Raw genomic sequence first — 17,913 nt, forward strand, 5'->3', positions numbered from 1 at the left:
TATTATTTTTTATTTAGATTGATGCCCAACAGACCTCAGTTAGGCGTATTTCCAACTACCTTGGCTCGCCCTAGCAGCCATTATAAAATCTGAGGTATGTGTTCCTCTAGACATTGAGTTTTGGTATTCAGTGTTGCCTCTGACTGTACAACAGGGCAGTTCAGAAGTTAAAATCACTTCCTCAGTAGGAAGGAACCATTGCTGCTGAGAGAGAAAATCACTTCAGCAGTTCTGTTCTGGGTCTCCATTTTAACCGCCCATTCAGTGCGCCACAGTATTTTGAATTTGTGAAATCTCACATTCTTTTGGGATGCTTTGACTGACATAGCTCCGGTCTAGCTTGAGCTTAGTATACTTTTTTAACTAGGGTTTCTGCTGTGACCACAGGCCCTCACTCATTGGAAGAGAAGAGCTGAGAAGGGAATCGGGGGAGTGCTCAGTTGCACCATTGTCTCTCCCTTGTGGGTGCACAAGGCAGGGAGCAGAGGCAAGTGATGTCCCTCGCTTGCTTTTCCCGAGCAGGGGAGTTACAGCCTCCCCACTGATACTAGCTGTGGTTTTTCAGGGATCCCTGTGGCCAGCTATCTGATGACTTATTTGTTTACTTACCTCATGACAATAAATAATGCATAACACAAATACCATGCTGAGGGGGAGGCTGTAATCCAGCCCGGTTCCCAGTGCTGATCCCTGCAGCTGATCCCCTTCCCCGCAGAGGTAGCCTCTTGCAAGACCCACGGCAGACCACAGAGGCAGCCCTACTTGGGGGGGCACTTCCTGATTTTTGTGTTTCCTAACATTGCCTTGAGCGCTTCTTGACCTTTGGTTTGGATTCATAAACACAGCAGTCATGGCCTTTTCACTCCAATTTATGCAAAATTATTAATCTGGGTTCACGTGGCACTCCCGCTGAAATCCTTGTCAGCGTGAGCTGTGCTGCCGTGGTACCCGAGAGTCTCCGTCCCTTCACCCACCAGAAAGGGAAAGGCCTGCTGACTGCAAGGGGACATTTGTGGTTATGACACACTGCTGTTGGGTCTGCATAAGCGCCAGTGTGGCAAGTCCAGCTTGAGTTTGTCAGTCTTTAATTAGCTGCACGAAGGAAACAATTGAAAAGGTCCTTGCAGTAACTGGGAGACTGCCTGGAGCTGATCTTCTTCCGTATTGTGCTGCACAGATTGAGGCTGACCCACCCAAGGAGCAGCTCCCCGCTCCTGCTTACCAGGGCAATTTCTGCAGCCCAGTCTTTATCTCCTGAGAAAATAAAAAGGATATGGTCCTTCTCTGCATACCTAATGGGGAAAAAAAAGAAGACTCATTTAAATGAGCAAACGCAGTTTTCCTTTCTGTAGGACAAACGCAGCCATCAAAGGCACAGAATTTACCAATAAAATAAAGGTATTGTCACAGAAAAAGTGATATTAAAGCTGCTATTTCCAACAAAAAGCCTAGTGTCTCTAATTACCTGCATGTACTTGCGTCACTGCTACATAAGCCACCCAAGAATTTCAAATATCAATATCCTTCGCCATATAAAATCCCTTTGTACACAGCAGGACTGTGAGGAAACACGAAGTAACAGAGGCCTCTGCAGTTTTTTTGGTACAAGTGCAGGCAGTGAGATGTAGGAAGGGTATGTTATCATCCCTCCCTGCTCTTAACTTTCCTGTTAGATCCGGAGCAGTCCATAGCTGCCTCTGAAAATACAGTCGGTGTATTTAAGTACAGCCCGTTCACCCTGAGCTTGGTCCCACGTTTTCTCTCTATAGGGGCATGTTGCTTTGCTCACGGGCAGGTGCAGAGGCTGGAGCTGCACTGTTAGCAAGCATGCAGTAGGAAATACGTTATCCAGAGCACGATGTCCTTGATAATATGGCGAGGACATTGATCTTAAGCTTCATTAAAGGACCCAGAGTGCGAACAGGAAATGTTCACATTCAAACATTTACTCTAGATAGCTGACTACACTGATTTCTTAAGTGTGTGCTTCTTAGTAACTGTAAAAGCAGAGCACTTGAGTACTTAAAAGAGAATATGGTCCATAGCCTTAGTTCTGGTGTAGCTGACTAAAAGTCTGTGGTTGATTTTACATCGTTTACTGCAATCAGGATCCCACAAGATGGTAGGAGAATTCATGGTGTGCTGCCTTTCTTGCAGTGAAACTCTGGCCAGCCGAGTGGGCGCAGGGCACAGCTGCAGTGGTGCTTCGGAAGGGGAAGAAGGAGGAAGGAGAGGAGGGAGGTGCAGAGGGGCTGCTCCCCTGCTTGATGTGCAGCACCCAGCAGCTTGCAGGGGCAGACTGCAGCCCCTCTGCCTGGCTCCTGCCAGAGGTGTCTAAATCTTCATGCCAGGAAGAGCTGACGGTGTTTGCCTTTCAAGTCAGAAAACCAGGGATTAACAAATCTAATGCCAAAGGTCATGAGCAGACCCGCATGGCTGCTGCTTGTTACTCCAATATTCTTTTACCTGTCTCATCTCCTGCTGAGAGCATTTGGTTCCTGTTGTGCCTGTTGTTCTGCAAGCATTACAGAGGTTACCGCTGCCAAAAAACCACTTTCACTTCTCCCTACCCTGGCCTTTCTTTTCTCTCCCCAGGCTGCCCCCGGTTCTGTGCTGGCACTCGCATTCGAGAGGCAGCTGGGTGAAACTGATGGAGGAACTGCTGGCCTAAGAAATAACGCTACCGAAAGAAAAAAGTTAGTTTTTCATCTGGAGCAGTTAGTTGAGTCCCCATGTGGTGCCAAAAATGCCAGTGCCAGTCGAGGGCAAGGGGAGGCGTGGGGTGGAGGAGGCCAAGGACCTGCTACAGGTACAGAGTCTGAGACAAGGATGAACATTTTCTCAGCAGTGGTGTCAACGTATGTGCATGTGACACCACAGCTGCACACACCCTTGCCTTTCCAACCACAGTGAGTGAGGGAGCAAGAAAACACACCAGAGACTGGCATTGTCTTGCAGAGACCCTCCAGGGCTTTGCCAGATGGTTCCTCCAGGAAAGAGACCCTCCTGCCACCCTGTCACACCACATCTATGCACCCTGCAGACCAGGCTGAGCACTTCTCAAGAGAGAAGTGTTGCCATTTAAAATGTGATGCAGCTCTGTCAAAAATAAGCTTTTCAGGGGGACAAGTCCACTTGATTTTAGTCAGAAAAAATACTTTAAAGAAAGCTTTGATGTGTCTGATTTAGTCTAAAGAATAAAAGAAATGGAGAGAGAAAGTGTTCTTCAATGTTTTCTTGACTTAGGCTAAGTATAACAGTACAAAAGGCAGTACAAACAGTCATTTAAAGCAAATGTAATGTTTTCAATCAACTCAAATGCACTTTAAACTGTAGAAGCCAATTTCTTCATTTCCATGTTGGTCACCCACTTTCTTTCTTTTATAAGAGGAGAAGCAAGTAAATGGGTGACTGTTTAAAATTCAAGAAAGCATTCAGAAAGCCAAGTGTGGACTGCAGCTCTTCCAGTGCCTGCATCACACAACTTTACAGTAAGTCATCGTCCCTGGGCTCTAGGGATGGAGGAAAAGGGAGCAGAGAAAATCAAAATGACTTCAAGAAAAGTAACGATGTTTCTTGTTCGGCATCATTTTTCTCCTGAACCTTTCAGTCCTTTCCCCCTGAATAATCCGTGTTTTAACTACTATCAGGAGTGTCTTTCCCCCCTCAGCATATTTTCAACCTGTGAGCCACACCCAGCACAGCCAGAGACAGAGAATGAGCAAAACAAGGGCCTTGCAAACAACCTACAGACAGCCTCAAACCTGTGGAAAACGGCAGAGGAGAGACCATAGATACAACACTGTTGTATTTTGAAACAGAAATGACTGAAATCTTCCAGACAATCTGCAAACACCCATCGAGAGTCACCTGGCACCTGGCTATGCATTCAGCCACAAGCATGCTCAGGTGCATTGTGTCCCACGGGCTCTGTGAGGCAGGTTGTGGCTGTGCACGGACACAGTTTCACCCTCTGTCTTCCAGCAAACTTCATGTCAGGGGCTTAGAGGCTGCCAGGAAGATAAGTTCCTTCCCTATAATACAACTCCATTTGAGAAACCCCTGACCCTGCCCACCTCCAGCTGCATTTCAGATGTCACCTGGGAGCCTGTGGTCACAAAACATGAACCTTTGACCCACGGATTTGTTGCTCTGCTGTCCGAAATCAAGCCCTCTCTGAGGCTACCAGGGAAGCCACAAACACAGGCACATGCCCTGCTTCCCTTGCAAAACCCCTCAGAAAGTGGCACCATCACGAGACAGGCCTTTGCGGGCGCACCCCACTCCCAAGATGCCATGCAGATTACGGTGGTGGCTTCCCAGTGCAGTAAAAATACTGCTTGTGGAGGGTGAGAGTTCTTCAAAAGAGCAAAGTTGCAGGAGGGAGCCCTGGGCTTGTTTTTTCACCCTTCTTCACAGCCCACTCTGCCAAAATGCCAGAGGGGGAGAGGGCGGGGGGGGGGGGGGGGTGCCTTGGCCTTTCGCATTGTGGGATTGGGTTTTTTTAATTGCTCTTTTTTTTTTCTCCTTTTCAAATTGCTCTTTTTTCCTGAGGTGTTTGCTTTTTTGTTTGTTTGTTTTATTTGTTTTGGTTGGGGTTTTTTTTCCACTTCTTTTCTGTTTTTTTGTTGTGTGTTTTTTTTTGGTTTGGGGGGTTGCCTTTTTAAATCTTGGGGTTTGTTTTGCTTTGCTGTTTGGTGGGGTTTTCTTTGCTTTTCTGTGCTTCTTCGGTTTGGGGATTTTCTTTCTTTTCCTGCTTTTTGATCTGTTTGGCTTGGGGTTCCCCCCGCGTTCTTCTCCCTTTTTTCCTTTTCTCGTTTTCCCTTTGTTTTTCTCCCTTTTTGTGTGTGGGGACGACGACGACTGTTTTTTGTGGTTTTGTTTTTTGTTTTTTTTTTTTCCTCGCGGCGGTGCCTCTCCCGCGGCACACGCGCCTCTCCCGGCCGGCGGCGCCCGGCGGCCCCGCGCGGAGCCGCCCCGGGTGGCCTCGGCCCCGCGCGGGGCGGTGGCGGCCGCGGGCGGCAGCAAATCAGCGGGGCCCGGGCCCAGCATAAGAAGGGCGGGCGGCGGCCAGCGCCGTCCTCCCGGCGGCGGCGGCGGCAGCGGCAGGATGCACCATGAGGAGCTGGCGTCCCTGCAGCGGCCCCGCTACGGCTGTGAGTGGGGTCGGGGGGGCACTTCAGGCTTGCTTCCCCCCCCCCCCCCCCCCCTTCTTCTTCCTTTTTTTGGTCCCCCTCTCTTGCCGGCTTCCTCGGTTTAATATTAAAAGAGGGACTCGAGGGGAAATAAATCCCGCCCGAGAGACTCTGTTGCAGGGCGCAGCGCTCCGGCTTGCTGTAGGCTAGCTCGCAGCGAGCTGCGGCCGGGGTGTTTTGAACAGGTTCTCGTGGGGCTGTGTTTTGTTCTGAAACTTGCTGAAAGGATTATAGCTGTAATTCCGCATTGCAACTTGGGAGTTTTAGGTTAGAGCTACAGCTTCGGGTTTTAACTCTACAACTTGGTGTTACAGGTACCGCTTTGGGTTGTAGCTTTATAACTTGAGCTGTGACTAGCGCTTCGGGTTGTAACTTTGTAACCTTCCGATTATCACTTCGGAATTCCGGATTATAAAATCAGAACTTTGCTTTCTAATTTTAATAACGTGGGTTTAGACCTTTGTAGCTTTAAATAATAACTGGGGTGAGGCGAGAAGCAGTGCAGGTACCAGGCATCTCTCTTCAGAGGAGGTGTGTTTACTTCTCAAACCTGTATTTAAGAAAAGCCCTGAAGCACCTTCCCCCCCTGCTGCTGCAGGGGCGCTCCCAGCGCCCCTGTGCCGTGCTGGGATCCTGCACCGGGCTGCGCTTTCTCCCGGTTCCTGTGGGCAGAGAAGTGCAAGCCCTTGGCTGTGCCATCCCTGTAAGGAATGCCTCTGATCGTTGCAAAATGCGAACATGCAAATTATTTGCAAAGCTCACAACACCGGCATCCTGTGGTCTGATGAGCAGCTTCCCAGGTCTAGCACAGCAGCTTTGTTTAAAACCGGTTCTGAAACCTCTTTTTTTGAAAGAAGCACAAAACCCCTTGACAATGTTAGGGGTCACCTTGCTTCCACCCAGGGCGGACAGCAAAGGTGGTGCTTGGCAGTGGGACCTTCAGCACGGAGTGTGCTGTGCCCTCCTGAGCATTTTCCTCTATTGATGCCTGCAATTGAGGCGGTCTGTGGAACCTGCCTGTAGGTGCATTTTTCATGTGCACTACCTAGTAGGTGGATGAGAGATTTTGAAGGTGTGTTCACAGTTGTCAGTACCGATAACATTTTTTTGAGTGGTCACTGTGGACAGCCTAAGTGCCCATGCTAGCGTGTTAGCAAAGGTGAATATTTTGCTTGTGAAGCCAATCCCCGGGTCACCTCGGCTTGCTGTGCCACTGCTGCTGTGGTAGGGTAGTGTCCAGGCAGTGCACTGCATGGTGCTCCAGCCCCAGGTTGGCACTTGGTCCACTCGCCTGACATGCAGAAACTCCTCAAGTGTATGTGGTGTGCCCATCGGGCTCCAAGCAACAGGGGCTTTCCTGTGCAGATCTGGTCTGGCAGGTATCAGAACATCTGAGTCTGGACACGTAGCACTTGCTAGTTTGCCATGAAGTCCAATATGCTCAAAGATGAGGCTTTGACTTAAAGTAAAGGGCTTGTGCTTTGTGCTTTGGTTCCTGCCTGGGTGCTGAGGTTGACTTACCTTATTGCCAGAGCTGCTCAGGGTATTTTAAGAATCTCAGGCCTTATATATTGTGGGGCAAGAATGACCAGTTAGGGATGCTTAATATAGTTTTAAAGATACGGTCTGTCCTTTTAGTATTTATGCTTTGCTAGGATACTTCAAAGCTTTTTGCTGTGATGACCAGGGAGAAGTTCGTGTTTTGAGTTGTAGCCACTCTCTTGGCGTTTGGTCTTCTGTCCCAGGGACAGGAGTGGGTGAGAGCATCCTTCTTGGCTTTCCTGATGCCATTTCCCCTCTGACTGATGCTGCCCACTTGCTCAGGCTCCAGTGGCAATTCTGTCCTTCCCTGAGCGAGAGGCTGTGGCTGCTGTACTGCACTGCATCCTCTTTTTTTTTTTTTTAGGATGGGTATTTTTTTGCTGCGGGAAGCTTTGACACAACCTTCCTTTTATGGGACTCGGCAAAGGCTCCTCAAATATGCCAGGCTGAAGCCTATGTTTAAAAAAAAAAACCAAAACACCAAAGAAGTCCACAGAGAACTCCATACACCAAAGAATGAACCATAACCTTGTCTCTAGTGGTGTCACAACTGTGGGTGCATGTTTTGGTTTTTAGCTTGTGTCTAGAAAATAAAATATGCTTTATCTACACTGTATTTGCCTGCCATTTTGGAATGAGGAGAGAAGCAGCATCTTTAAAAGGCTCCCTAACTTAAAAACTTAGACCAGCATTATCTGGTGAAATATCTTCAAATCTTATGAAACCCATTGCGTGTTGTAGGTTCTCTGCATAACTAAAACTGCACTTTGGCAGTTACCTATGTTGAACACCACATCTATGCTGGATTTCCTAGAAGAGTTAATAAATTGTCCAAGTTAGGCTATTGAATTACTAAGACTCCTTGCTTTAGTGACCTAGTACTGTTTTAAACATTTAACTTTACTTGGACTTTTGACTTTGGCTTCAGGCTCCTGGCAGAGTTTGTGTGTTGCTCTGAAGAAGGTTAGCATTTTACTATGCTAATTCTCCATTGGGAACCATATGAACGAATGCATGGTTATCAGTGGCATTTCACTTTGATAACTAGAGAGGAAGATATATGCAAATCTTGGCTACATTTTGTAGCCTGATGGATACCACTGGGGGGAAAAAAAGTGTGTCCCTTAGCGAAAGACCTTGTAGCACAAAGTGAGTAGCTGGGAAGACAAATCCCTAACTTGAAAACTAGCTTTGCATTACAAGTTTTGCTGATGTAGTAACTCAAAGATCCTCATCTAGAAAAAATTCTTAGAGCTGATCATTTTAATCATTAAAGTCAGGAAATATCTGAATGAAACCAAGCAAGAGGATCCCTTTCCGGGTGGGTGCTAGTTCAGGATGAACATGGTTCATGGGAGAAACAGGAGCTCAGAGCAAAGTCTCTGAGCCTTCTTTAAGCCTATTAGGGCCAAAGCCTTGTGGCTTCCTGGACCACTTATTGAAAGGTGCCTCCAACTCTGCATGCTGTTGATAGCTTAAAAAAGATGCGGAAGAGATTTCTGTTGGTGCTCCATTGAGTCTTTCAGATATTCATATCCAGTGCCAACTCAAGTGAGATCATAAAAGTACAAGGAAGCAGCTTATACAGCAGAAACTGTGTTAACAGGCACACTGCAACTGAATTTATGTAGCTGGTTTCCAGTCTGGCTACAGCTATTGCCTGGTTTATTTCTCAGTCGCAGCACAATCAAATGCAGAGGTTCACAGAACTGCAGAGAATTGGGACTTGTAATACAACTCTTAGGGTATGAGCCATTTTTACTACAAAAATGCTTGGTGCTGTTGAAGATTATGAAGAGAAAAGGTATAAATCTTGGATGTGCCAAGAGGTGAAGTTTTGAATATATGAAAATAGCAAATCCGGCAGTGGTGTATCTTTAAGAATGCCTTTTTTCTTAACACTCTCAGGTCCTTTATAGCTAGTTCTCCCTGAAACCTGTGTGCAGAAACAAACACTTAAGTTTTTAAGAAATGTCTGAATGGCTTCACCACACTTCCAGGAATGTAGTAAAGCTACAGTGAGTGAAGCCATGAGTGTCTGGATTTGCAAAGGATTTCAGGCATTTCAATGCTCAGAGCGGCTGAATTAATATGCACCCCAGGTCCCTGTATACTGACTGGGAGAGAAACTAGGTGCTTCAGCATCATCAGACACATCTGTTGGAAGACAGGCAGCTAAAGAAGTCCTCATCTCTCCTGCTGAACCTGGAAAGTCAGCTTCACTGGGCATAGATGGGTCAATACGGGGGAAACTTGACTTTGGTATCCAGTGATGAGGGCGTTGCTTGTACTTCTGGTCCTGGCTCCCAGGACTGCTTCTGTTTGGCACTAGGAGTTAGGAGATGAGACAAATAAACAGCATGAAGCTTTGTGAAGGAGAGCTGCCATGCCTGTGGAGACAGGCAGGGCAAACCTAAAGTGAAACGCAGCCTACGCCTCTGTATGAAACTGCACCTAGCTTCTTTCTTTGGCAGGATGTGAAAGCGTGCAAACCAGTGGCTTTTAAAAAGCATTTAACTTCAGAAACTATGTATTTGTCTGCGTATCTATTAAGTGCAGGGAAACAAATGGCTATTTTTCAATTTAAGAGGGGAAAAAAACCTTTTGGTAAAAGTTCCATAGGATTTTTCTAAGTGAAAACAGATGGGGTTTTTAAAGCGAGAAAAAAAAAAAAAAAGCTTAACTGTATCCTATGCATATACATTCTTTTGGGTGTATACTTTCTTGTAGTACTTGTGGCTTATGAGAACACTTTTCTTCTCCTTTCTTATTGATGGGTGTAATTTGGCAACCAAATACGATGTTTATCTCTTCCACTCTTTTGTAGGTTGCTAATAATTAAACTGCTGAATGAGAACTTGAAAAGTTTAACTGCTTTGTTTAACCAAGTGCACATAATTCATTTGGTAGGAGTGGTTCTCTGTGTGTTTTTTGTACAAAGCAGGCTCATCTCCCCTGAAGTCTCTTGGTAAAGAAAGGACAGAGCTGTGTTACAGCATGCTTAAAGCTACTTGAACACTGTTGAAACAGGAAATATTAATATTGTGCTGGAAACGGGATTTATAGCACACGCGAGTGTGCTAGATCAAGTCCAATACTTGAGGCAGGGAATAGGAAGTATGCAGATTTGCAGCTCTCCTGTTAAGTGGTGTTTCAGTTACTTAGTTGTTCTAGGTCAAGATTTGCTTGATACTGCTGCTAATTCAAGCTGACTATGATTTACTAGGAATAATCTTACATGTAAGGTGGAAAAAAAAAAAAAAAAAAGCCTGGCAGTGATAGGCAGGACTGGTTGGTTATATTTCAGTGGGATGATAAGCAAGTGTGCTCTCCTGTGCCCTTCTCCTTGCAGGAAATGATTAACCTGCTTCACTTGTTCAGGCTGTTTCAGTGGTTTTTTTGGAATGGGTATCCTTGAACTGCTGCATGTTGTGGAATGAAAGCGCAGGTGCTGGACAGGGGGAGAAGCAGTGCCCACCCCGGCCTGGGGAGAGCACGATCAGGGAGGGCAGGGGCCAGGTCCCCCCATCCTGGGGAGGGGAGGCAAGTGGGGAGGAATGCCTGCTTGTGGGCATGACATTTGCCGATCCTTGATGAGATGGGCTGGGACTGGAGCTGGGCCCGGGACCGCTCATTAGTGGGTCAGCTCTTCCTGCACCTTGGTGCTTACGTTCACCTTCAGAAAACAATAACGGCCCCTTCAGCCTGGGTCCAGTTGGGCTTTGAAGAGGGTTGTCTGCAGGACACAGACTGCCTTATCTTCACAGCTGCAGGGGAGAAGGGGGCTGCTGAGAACCTGGCACAGGGGCAGGTTTGTGCTGGTGCCCCTGGCACTGCTCCAGTTCTGTTTTGCCAGCTGGTGTGGCACCCGCCAAGGGTACGCTGGTCTGTGGTGGCGATGGGGTGGTGGGGCAGGCAGGGTGCTCTGTGGTAGCCAAGGGCCTTGGTAGGGTGTCAGGGTGGGCCATGTGGCAGGAGAGGGAGGGATTGGAGCCATGGTCCTTGCATGGAAGTCTTTGGAGGGGAGAAAAGGATGCTTTGGTTTGGAGCTCAACTTCCTTGGCTCCCATCAAGGGAGATACTCAATCAGGTGGTGTTCATATGAACTCTGCATGGCTCCTAAATACCTTTTGAAATGTGTAAGCAAATAAGTAGCCATTAAGAACCCATGCTGGTGGCAGATTTCAGTGTTAAATTACCGTTCTGTTCAAATGACTACACACTAGCAAGAAACACTTACCTGGAGGAATTATGTCAGTTCTTTGTTATCACTTATTGCCCAAGTTAAGAGGTCAGCCAGGTATAAATTCTTCAGGAGTTGGATTCAAGGAGCACCTTAGAGCTCTGACTCACAACTGCTGGCAAACCACTGTCAGGCCCTAAGGACCTGTTGCCTCAAGGTGTGGTGCCTGCCCTGCCCTGCCTGCCAGGCTCCAAAGCGGGCAGAAACTTCTGTCCCCATCCCAGGTGCTTTGCTTGGCTTGTGTGGATCAGGCTAAGCAGTATGCATCTTCAGCTAAAATGAGTGATGAAGGATGTGGTCTCTGCCAGTCTTCCCCCATGGACTGTGACCTGCTTCTTTCAAAGTGCAGTAAATGCTCTTCTGGCATCTAGCAAGGTATTTAAACTGATTCTTACCAGGCTCCAAAGTCTGATGGGAAATATGTAGTCATGCATGCTATCCATCCTCTACTGGCTGTTATTCCTGAAAATTAAGGGTATCCTCCTGCATTTGTTCTTGATATGTAAAGCTGTTCAGTATCCTGGTTACATTTGCAGGATTAGAGCCTTACAGCTTGTAGGAGCACAGCACAGATTAATCCGGGGACAGTTGGAATGGGAAATGCCCAAACTCACTACAGAAATGGGCTTCATTAAGTCAACCACTCTTTCACAGGGTTGTAACGTCAAACCATGGGCTAGTAAATGTTTTACTTGTGTTTTTAAAGGGAGGTTTCTAAGGTGTTTTGGGGAATCGCAAAGAAGTACAGGGGATATCTGTCTCTAATAGTCTGGTTGAAGGGATTAGAAACAGGGTAAAAACTTGAAAACTGACCAAGGACACAGGTTTGCTTTTCCAAAACCACGATCCTGTATCCAGTGTTGTCTTCTTTCGTAAGAGGAGTTGCTATTTTTAACTGGTGTTAATTACATTGGGATCCCAGCTACCTCCTTGCTGCAGACTGTTGCAACTGGTGATGTTTCAGCACCCTGAACTCGGCAGAGGTGCCTTCAGCTGTTCCGTCAGGCTGCTGTGGTCTTCACCTCTTGCCAACGCTCATACGATGGCACGGAGACCTAATCTGGCAGGAAGCTAATCTCTCTTTGCAGAGCTGATTTGCATTGCTGTATTTGCAGCCACTTCAGGCCTCTGCAGGGGCTGGCTGCGGATCTCACAGCTGCGCCTGCTGGCCCAAGGCAGGGGGAACTTTCTGGCCAGGTGGGACTGTGGCAGCCAGAATTTAAATGTGTTTAAATTGCTCTGGAACCACACCCTGAAGCTGTGGTTTTGCATATGCTTTCAGTCAGGTCTGCTGGTGGAAGAAGCAACCTTGACTCCTTCTATGGGATTATTTTTGGCTGGATTAGGTCCCCGGCCTGGCTCACAGCATGAACCCACAGACAGGTCTGCCAACATGATGTAGTAGCTGGAGCAGGGATGAGCACAAGCAGCTGAGGGAACGGCAGGTCAAGTTGATTTCGTTGTGTTGCTAGAGATGTGGAAAGCGTGTCTGCAGTGGAGCAGCAAAATGTGCAGGCAGCATGGGAGCGTGGACTGGGGCATAAGGGAAGAAGCAGTGTGCATCACAGTGGTCACAGTGGTCTCCCCCGGTGCCTCTGCTGCAGTGCCGCTCCCACCATGGTGCCCTGCCTGCCTGCCTGCCAGGGCTGGGACTGCTCTCAGCTCTGCTGCTGCCCAGGGAGTTTTGAGTTACAGAAATGTTTTTCAGGAAATTCTGTCTCTAATGCTATAGTTTCATAAATCTGTAAGTGTCAGTAAAGGCATGGCAGCGTTCACCAGGCAATGCCGTAGTGGTAAGAAAACTGTAAGGAACTGTCTAAATATTGACAGTGATAAGACTACCTGAACAAGAAAGAAAGATACTTTTTGTACATGAAGAAGATTCAAGATGCTTTTCCAACCCTTTTCTGCTGGTAAAATTACTCTTGACTTGCAGGGCCTCAAAACTGTATGGATGAGATGTGACTTGCAGTATATGTTGCTTATTTCTGGGATTTTTAGTTTTTCAGGCCCAACTGATTTACCCAATCGATAGCTGGCTGGCCTCTGTTCAATGGTAAACAAGTCTTAAATTCCATGTGTTCTCAATACAGTATAGGAGAATAAATAATGCATTGAAATATCAGCATGGATATGTGGTGGTTTAACTGAAAAGGAACATGAAGGATTCCTGAGGAGAGCAAGGATTATGTTTAGATGAATCTGGGACAGAGCTCTTACCAAGGAAAAATATTCAGCTGTTTTTACAAAACCAGGCACACAGTAAACGTGATTTCACTACATCTGAGCTCAGAAGTTGTTTTGAATATTGCTTTTCGGACCACAGCAGAGCACAGATATCTTCACTGTGATTTAGTGGGGGCTGGGAGGTGAACCAGCCTTGGTTTGGCATTTGAAGTTGCATGGCAGCTGACTGCTGAAGGTGGGTAGACAGTTTACCTGCAAGGATTGGATGTGACTGCTTGATGCTTTGAATTTGTGTCACCTCTGACTATGGTAATGATGTTTAACAAATGTATTAGAATGCTTCAGAAAATACACAGCTTTTATCAAATGTGAAGCAAACTCCTCGCTTCTGCTCCAATTTCTATCTTCATACAGATCACGAGAAGTAAGACCACATGGTTTTGTTGAAGATTTCACTGATGTGAGTTATTTTAGAACAAGATGAATCAAATTTCTTAGTATTGTGGGTAGTAACAGGCAAAACAAGGGCTGGTGTTTCCTATAATGCTGAACCATGGCAATAACACTCAGTAGTTTCCCCTTTTTTTTGCCACACTTAAACAAAATTAAACAGTTCTGTAAATGTTTACAGAAGCTTCTGATAAAAATAGAGATGGATTTCTGCAACATTCATCTGTATCCTTTTTCTTAAATCTATGGCAGGAGGGTGCTGACTGGTAGGCTGCTTCTGTCCAGGCCGCAAATGCTGTCCATTGGCAGGTTGTCGTAGTTTAACCCCATCTGGTAACTGAACACCATGCAACCGCTCACTCGCTTCCCCTGCACCCAGTGGGATGGGGGAGAGAACAGGGGTAAAAAAAAAAAAAAAAAAAAGGTAAAACTCATGGGTTGAGATAAGAACAGTTTAATGGAACAGAAAAGTAGACACTAACAATAACAACAATAATAAATTGACAATACTAATAAAAGGATTTGAATATACAAAACAAGTGATGCACAACGCAATTGCTCGCCACTTACCAACCAGTGCCCAGTTAGTTCCTAAGCCATGATCCCCACAGCCCCACTCCCGCCAGTTCATATACTAGGCATGATGTCACATGGTCTGGAATACCCCTTTGGGCAGTTTGGGTCAGCTGCCCTGGCTGTGTCCCCTCCCAACTTCTTGTGCCCCCCCAGCCTTGTCACTGGCTGGGCATGAGAAGCTGAAAAATCCTTGACTTAGTCTAAACACTATCTCCTTATCATACTGAACTCAAAATACAATACCACATCAGCTATTAGAAAGAAAATTAAGTCCATCCCAGCTGAAATCAGGACATAGGTCTATCTGTACTCCCCAAAAGGATGAAGAAATGAGCAGCTGAGACTTTGGAGCTCTTATAGCAATAGTAGAACTGGTCTGCACTAGCTTCTTGGGCACATCTGAGATGCAAATTTACATCTGATCAAGTTATTTCAATTTAATTTCCTCAAGTTGTAGAGTATGGGCTTTCTTGGAAGTTGACCACTTGCATGAAAACTGTCACCAGTTAGGTAGAAGTAATTTACTTGTGCTCACTCTTGACAGCCTTTAGTGTGCAGGTCAGGAGAAGCAGAACTACTGATGAACAAGGCTTGTTGTGACACTGGGTCTCTACAGAAGTAGTTCCCCTATAGAGCAGGAATGGCAGGGACTCATCTGGGCAAGGTAGTACTGATGGAGTAGCTATTTTTTTCAGACTGGTCTGCTCCCTGTAGCAGCTGTAAACACCTTATTATAAGGAGGCTGACAATGGAGTGTGAGCTGGAAACCAGGGCAAAGCTTGGAGGAAGAACCATTAGAAGTCCTAGCAAAAGTCTTGATTTTTTGAAGTAGTGCTTCAACAAAGAAAACAGACTGCAGCTACACAAAAGATGATAAAAGTCACTGCTCAACCCTTGAGCATGTGAATTTCCTTGTTGGGTAGAGACTTCAAAACTTGCAAACACATAGCTTAATCTGATGGTAAGTTTATGCGTGTTGCTTGTACTATGGTTGCCACAGCAATGATTGAAGCTAGTTATGCTTCCTTTATTCCAATGGTCTTGGAATTGCTATTTTGGGCAGAATGCTTGTTTTGAGGTGTTTACACAATGCCTTCAGTATGCTCATGATATCTTATTCACAATTCATATTTAGCATTGTCACTGCAGTGCTTTCATTAGTGGAAATGGATTCAAGGCAGAGAGGAGGCTGTCCTGTGGTCAGCACTTGCTGCATTAATCCAAACTTTACCTTTTGGAGAGGGCTATGGAGTAGACACAAGCAAGTAACCTGAAAAAAATAAGTTTTCAAGATGAGATTGATAAGTTTGCTGTCAGTTTAGAGGAAATGTAAATTTAGTAGAACTAATACAGTTATAGTTAGAAACTTGTAAGTGTATGATTTGGATGAAAACTGATCTTGTGAGCGCAGCTGTCAGTGACTTGTTTTGGAAATGCAAGTACTGGGTTTATTGATAAGTTAGGAGGAACATCTGGCTCACTCCATATCTGATGATTTTGCAGTGATATGCACAACAGTAGATCTGTCATTGTCACTCAGAGCAGGTTTGAATCTCAATATTTTGGCACTAAATGTACTGAGTGGAAGGGTGGGGTTTTGCCTGCTCTTTTCAAACCTTGTTCAAAGGTCTGTGATTAGACACTTAAATCTTTTGTGCTTTTATTCTCTCCTATGGTTCTAATTCCTAATGACGAAGGAGAAATTAAGTCTTATTACTGGGTATGTATGTAAATGAGAAACAAGAGCTGGAGTTGTCCAGAAGCAGTGTGGGCAATTGCCCTGCAAGCAATGTCTGCCTGCCTATGCAGTGTGCTCCCAAAATGACCTAGCAGGGAGCACTGGGAGGAGGTTACCCTGGAGCCAATGCTGCCAACTCCTACAACTCTGCAAGCACTTGCTTGCCTACTGTGGAGTGGAGACAGCCAAGCAGGCTTCAAGTGATAACTGAGGTCACTGCTGACACCGGACTGCCTCTGAACTGGTTATCTGCATGGATACACTGATTTTGCCTTCTTCCTGCAAGAATGTATTATCATCTCACCCATTAAGCAGAAATAAAGAAGGTGCATCTCCATTCCGTGTGCCTTTCCTGCACCTGTGTGTACCAGCACCGTCAGCCAGGCCAAGAGGTTTTAGGGTGAGATCCTAGCCTGTGAGCCTGATGCGGCACCTCCATCCTTTTTTTTGTGGTTCTTGCGTGTGCTGGGCCATCTCAGCTGCAGAAACAGTTGCTGAGGGCACAGCAGTTTGGGGAGTTGTTTCACAAGCAGCTCAGCTGCCTTTCCAGGGGAGATGGGAATGTCGGAGGAAGGGTAGGAACTGCCATGGTTCTGTTCACTCTCTGCCTCTGGGTGCAGGGGTCCTGTTCATGATCTAAACTTACCATACCTATGGGTTCATGTTCTGCAGCATACAACATTTCTTCATGTTCTTGTGAATTTTAAGCCATTTTTTTGTATTAAAATTGTTCAATCACATTCTATGGGTCTGTAGGTGCAAGCTAATTTTTCAGATGTGGTATCCCTAATGCATAAATTGTTTGGATTTTTTTCTCTCCCCACTGAGATTAAAAACAGCCATTGTGCCTGTAAATAGAAGAATTTGAATTACAAACTTCAAGGGTATTGTAGCTGTTAAGATTATTTAGGAATGAATAGCAAGGCAGTCAGAGGGAAATGTGTTCTTCAAGTTTAAGGCTGCAAACCTCATGGCATGCATACTATTCTTTTTTATTCACAAGCTTGTGTTTATATCTTGAAGAAAAAACGTGCTACAACATTTCAGATGTTTTCTGGAGCTTCTTTCAGAGTACGGAGGGAGTGAAGCAGATGATTTGTTCAGACGTTGGTAGAAGAAGGACTGTGCAACAGACTGGCTAAGGAAGGAGCAGGAGATAATGACTTGTCAAAGAATTAAGACCAGATGTCAGGGCTGAGGGTTTCTGCACTGCAGTCTTTCTCATAGTGATTTCAAATTTACTCAGTGCTTCAGTGACGCTCTTGCTTATGGCTTTTCCTAGACTGGTGTTTCAGTCCTCCTGAGTCTTATGGTTTAGACCCTGAGATTCATGTAGCTCTTTCCTGAGTTACTCAGTGACACTCTGACACAGCTTTCTCCTCAGGTTCTCTTTGTCTCTCACTCCAGTATTCCTGCTTGTCATCCTCCTTTTCTGTTCGTTAAGCTACACCTTACCACACTTCTTCCAGCTGGTTGCTGTACTGTGAGTTTGCTGGTAGGAAGCTTTTTGATGTCAGCCCCACAATGACCTGAATATTGAATCCATTTGGCAACTGCTCGCTCCCAAACAGAATATCATGCTGGACTTTTTTTCAGGAAGTGAGAGGCTCTTCCCTTCCCTCCTCTCTCACTCCCTCTGTCCCTGTTGCTCTTGTTGTCCTCCTTTCTCACAGCCAAGAGTAACCCCACCCTAACCAGCCTGCAGGTAGCAGGGGTTTACTACAAGTGTATCTATAAATCACTGTTCTGGTCTCAGACTGTAATGCAGATGAGCTTTCTGACATTTTCAAGATTGAAAAAGAAATAGGACAGGGTTCTGATTTAGCAGAAAATCCTGTGCAGCATTTGGTAAGGAGTTACCTTAATTGGTTACTGTTTATATGGCCATTGGTCTTTTGAGTTTCCACCAAAGAATAATGACAGTGATGAAAAACCTTAGTGTTATGCTCTTTCTTGTGGATTTCAACTAGTTTGCCTTTTGG

The 17,913-nt window shown here is 45.9% G+C and overlaps 1 protein-coding gene across 4 annotated transcripts in view; it reads left to right on the plus strand.

The window, feature by feature from the left end:
* Positions 1-5,049: 5,049 nt before the first annotated feature.
* IQGAP2 (IQ motif containing GTPase activating protein 2) overlaps positions 5,050-17,913 on the plus strand; it is a 131,370-nt gene continuing 118,506 nt past the window's right edge. For all 4 annotated transcript variants that reach the window (XM_049794660.1, XM_049794664.1, XM_049794663.1 and 1 more), the window contains exon 1: positions 5,050-5,156. In XM_049794660.1, coding sequence (XP_049650617.1) covers positions 5,111-5,156 — 46 coding nt within the window. In that variant the 5' untranslated portion in view covers positions 5,050-5,110. The remainder of the gene's footprint in view (positions 5,157-17,913) is intronic.

Source organism: Accipiter gentilis, chromosome Z, assembly GCF_929443795.1.
Source record: "Accipiter gentilis chromosome Z, bAccGen1.1, whole genome shotgun sequence".
In the NCBI taxonomy this organism is placed as follows: Eukaryota; Metazoa; Chordata; class Aves; order Accipitriformes; family Accipitridae; genus Astur; species Astur gentilis.